Genomic DNA, 4,507 nt, shown 5'->3' with positions numbered 1-4,507 from the left:
CTCCCTTTGTCTTTCCGTTTCTCTCTATATATATCTCTCTCTCTCCCTCGCTCTCGCTAGTAAGAAACATTTCATAAGCCCCTGGAAAGACATCGGCTTGAGAGAGAGAGAGAGAGAAAGAGAGAGAGCGCTGGAGAGAGCAGTGTGGTGTGGTGGTGGGGGAGGGTTTCAAAGGGGTAAGTGATTGCCCTCTAGGGGACAGAGACGAGAAAAAAAAACAGGACGCCTTATCGCCACAGCCCTCCAATAGCACTGCTGGCTGCCACCCAGAGACGGGTAGAGAGGGGGTGGGGGTGGAGAAGGAGACGCCAGCTAGATGCCTCTTGACACAGCAGACTCAGCAGGGAGCCATCCCATCCCCTCCTGCCTTCCTGTAGCCTTTACTGGCTCCGGGGGCTGCTCAGCCAAATGCTGCGGTGTCTGGATCCAGCTCGGGAGGAGCGAACTGACTGCTGTGTTGCTCAGCAGAGAAGGCTGTTCAGAGTCTGATGAGGCTACACATGGCCGTGAACCGGAGGAGCTACAAGCTGCTGGGAAACGGCGGGACGTGTTAGACTAATAAAAAAAATAGGCTAATAAAAATATCTCAAATTGTTAATCCGGTCGTTTATATGCCTAAAATAAAATAAAAATCTATAAACATAATACAACAAATCGGAATTTGCTTCATAACTAATTTATATAAAAAAAAAAAACACGATTACTAGATATAATAAATGAAAAGTCAAAAGCTGAAAGATGGGTTGTGTTGTGGAACATGTTCACCGGCAGTCCAGCCGCGTCTGAACCACCAGCTGATGATACGCCGCCCGTGTTTACGCAGAGCAGACGATATGAAACTGGCTCCAAGCGCCACCTTCAGTATTCAAATGAGGGAAGGGAAATAAAAACAACGGCATGGGGCTGCATGATGCGTCTCTCTCCGGGTCGACCTGCGAAATTGCGGGTGATTAGAAATAAAACCAGCTTGTTCTTTGTCGGCACTTGACATTTATTTTTGTGCGTAAAAACGGTTCGATTCGCCATATGCGTGCGTTGGGTACATGATGCTCATCTCTGGAGCTCAGCGCGCTCACTGTGTTTAATATGCCTGTCTCGCTCAGCATGGGGCCAGACACTGTGTGTGTACCACAAATCCCACATCCAATGAGAGGACCGGGGGAGGGAGGAATAAAGGGTTAAGGGAGTATGCCAAGGAGTCTGCGGGGCGGAGTGGAAGCAACGCCATTGGCTGTCTCCGCATGACGTAGTGCACATGAAAAAGCTGATAACTAGTTAAGAAGGCAGTTTGTAACTCTGGAAAAAGAAGAGACCAAGAGCGCCTGAGACACAGAACACAGTCACAGATATCGTGGCAGAACCCGGCAAGCAGAGCGTCTTAACAGTGTTTTGCTGTGAGACCCTGCAGCGTCCGGACCAGAGACAAGAGCGACCCCTCTCCTGTGCGGGACCATGGTGCAGCACACGGACACCAGCGAGACGGACGGCAGCATGTCACGGGAAGCCACGGACTCGGAGGAGAGTGAATTTATGGCTTGCAGCCCCGTGCCGATAAATCCCGACTGGTGCAAGACAGCGACCGGTCACATCAAGAGACCTATGAATGCGTTTATGGTTTGGTCGAAAATCGAGAGGAGAAAAATCATGGAGCAGTCTCCGGACATGCATAACGCTGAGATCTCCAAGCGGCTGGGCAAGAGGTGGAAGATGCTGAAGGACAGCGAGAAGATCCCGTTCATCCGGGAAGCCGAGAGGCTGCGGCTGAAACACATGGCCGACTATCCCGACTACAAGTACAGACCCAAGAAGAAACCAAAGCTCGACAGTTCTAAATCCTCCGCGCCTTCTCCCGAGAAGTGCGGAAAGATGTCCAAGACGCCCAGCAAGAAATGTTCAAAGATAAAGACTAAGACCAGCTCCAAGTCCTCGCATCATGGCTACGGAGAGGACTGTGGTTTTCCAAGCATGAAAGTGACGAAGATTATCAAAAGTGAACTCACGGACGACGAGGACGAAGACGACTACGAGGAGGACTATGTGATGAGGATTAAGCAGGAGGACGAGGAGCGCTCCAGACCCTACAATGTAGCTAAAGTTCCCGCAAGCCCGACGCTGAGCTCCTCGGCGGAGTCCGAGGGGACCAGCATGTACGAAGAGGTACCTAACAGCAGACTGTTTTATAACTTCAAGAACATTACCAAGCAGAGCACAATGTACCCTGCTTCCGTATCACCAGCATCTTCTCGCTCCGTGTCCACCTCTTCCAGCTCCAGCGAGGACGCGGACGATTTGCTTTTTGACTTTAGTTTGAATTTTGCCCCCAACGCTCACGGCTCGGAGCTGGGGAACCCGAATTCAGGAAACCTCTCCCTCTCTCTTGTGGATAAGGACTTGGACTCGTTCAGTGAGGGCAGTCTGGGCTCTCACTTTGAATTTCCAGACTATTGCACACCGGAGCTCAGCGAGATGATCGCCGGGGATTGGTTGGAGGCCAACTTTTCTGATTTGGTGTTCACGTACTAATAATAATAACAGAGAAGGAGAATTAAATTATATGTCCTGTTGAAGTTGTTCCTAGCTCTGCCTCCCAGGGTGTGAAGGTCCGGGAAGGAGGAGGCGAGGTGAGGTTGGAGGAATGAGATGCTTAAGAAGCTGGTAGCAGGAGAAAGTCTGCAGACGTTTTTCTGGCGGCATGACAGGGTTTTATGGATTTTTCTGTAGGTCTCCAATTACTGTTCAGCTTAAACGGACCACAAAGGGAAAAATCTGTGAACTTCTATGCATCTTATCCTCTTTAAAAAAAACTGCAGGGAACTGACAAAAAGGACTGTGGACAGACTCAAAGCAAATCTGTGAACTGACAATGTTCAGGATGTTACTTTACAACGGTTTATGTAATTTCTTAATGCCACAAATGTTTTGTTTTTTTGTAACTGATTCCGTTTACCTCCTGGTTTGAAAATTAAGCAGCCTAAACCTCTTCAGAATACAGGTGTGGAGGAAACATTTTGATACATAACAGACCTCATCTTTTTAAAAGAAAAAGTAAGATATTTTCAGGCATATTTTTGTACAGTTAAAAGGGAATGTTCTTACTGGGCTTTCAGTGAGTTTCAGGCACTTCTTCCCTTTATCATTTCTTTCAGCATGCAAGGGAGTCCTGGTTTTAAGGATTAAGTTAAATTCAAAACTTGCATCAAAATGCCTTGTGATTTTAAACTAGGTTTTGTACAGTTGTAGAGCAGATTTGTTGAGTATTTGTAGACGATTCAATGGCATCAAGGGGGCACACATACCTCAGAGCCGGAACTAGTTTCAAGATTGTATATGTAATGTAATATAGTAAAGTTAGGAGTTTATGTATATCATACTGGTGATATGTGGATGGGTCCCAATCGCAGGTGTGAAACTGGATTTTGGTATTTTTTATGGCACATAACTGTTTTCCCCCCTCTCTCATTTTTTGTGCAATATATACTCTTTAAGATACGGACCATCAACATTTGTAGCAAGTGATGGGACTACAGACGTGTGCACTGTCGACATGCTCAGCTGTTATGATGCTGAGCCTGTCTCCACAGGAATTACACATCAGCTGGAACTGATACTACCATTTAATATGGCCTCGGTGGGTGGGAAATATCAATTTGAATGTTATTAGTCTCATATTATTGGATATTGGGCATTATTGTCAACAAATCTTCTATCTGAACACCACCTCTCCCAGCAGAGACGAATTGGACACGGTTGTTCTCCAGTAAGGGTACTTACTGGTACAGTGGTCTGGCATTTAGGTCGAACAAGCAAAAAACATTCCATAATAGTTCCTGTTTCATGAAATGAAACCTTATTTTAAAACTGAAGACTGCCTTCTTTTCTTAAGACATTAACCATAAACCTGTATTTTTATTTCTTGCACTTAAAAAAAAAGCAGATATTTTTTATTTTTATGTGGGTCCTACATGAAGTCTGTGTGGATACGAGGTTTGGAATATGACCTAATTATGCGCCCAGACGTTTGTTGGAGATTCTAGGCAGCAGTTACTTCACATTCCAAGTGTGAATCTGTCTCGACTCATCTTTTAATAAATAAGTACCAACCACCATCAACTGTCCTTTCAGTTTGTGAATATATGTACACAAATGTGTTGATTTGTTGATAAAGGATGTGATGATAAGAGCGATGTCTATTTTGTATGTAGGCTGATACTCTGCTACTGGATGGGCTCAAACATGTGATTTCACATTTAATAAAACAAAAACAACCTACAACTTGTAAACCTCAGTGTTTAAATCTTTCTTCTCTGTTGCTGAAAAGCGCTCGCAGATGTCTTGTCTCTGTTTTGTGTTAGTCTCTTGTATCCCTGCCTGGGAAAAGGAACACTGTGCCTTTAAGGAATTGAATCGCCCGCTTCATTCACACAGAGCCTTGCGATTGGTGGGATTGTGTGGCCTCTTGGAGACGGCGCTGCTGGAAACAAGAGCCGTGCTTCTGAGTGGGCGAGAT

General features: G+C 45.8%; 1 protein-coding gene across 1 annotated transcript; it reads left to right on the top strand.

Moving 5' to 3' along the window:
* The first annotated feature begins 1,258 nt into the window (after positions 1–1,258).
* Positions 1,259–4,290, top strand: sox11a (SRY-box transcription factor 11a). The gene has a single exon (XM_056591161.1). It carries the CDS (start codon positions 1,453–1,455, stop codon positions 2,521–2,523), a length of 1,071 nt encoding a protein of 356 aa, XP_056447136.1. The 5' UTR covers positions 1,259–1,452; the 3' UTR covers positions 2,524–4,290.
* Positions 4,291–4,507: the final 217 nt, after the last annotated feature.

The sequence above is a fragment of the Gadus chalcogrammus genome, chromosome 5 (genome assembly GCF_026213295.1).
Source record: "Gadus chalcogrammus isolate NIFS_2021 chromosome 5, NIFS_Gcha_1.0, whole genome shotgun sequence".
Classification (NCBI taxonomy): Eukaryota; Metazoa; Chordata; class Actinopteri; order Gadiformes; family Gadidae; genus Gadus; species Gadus chalcogrammus.
This window is presented reverse-complemented; position numbering and strand designations above follow the sequence as displayed.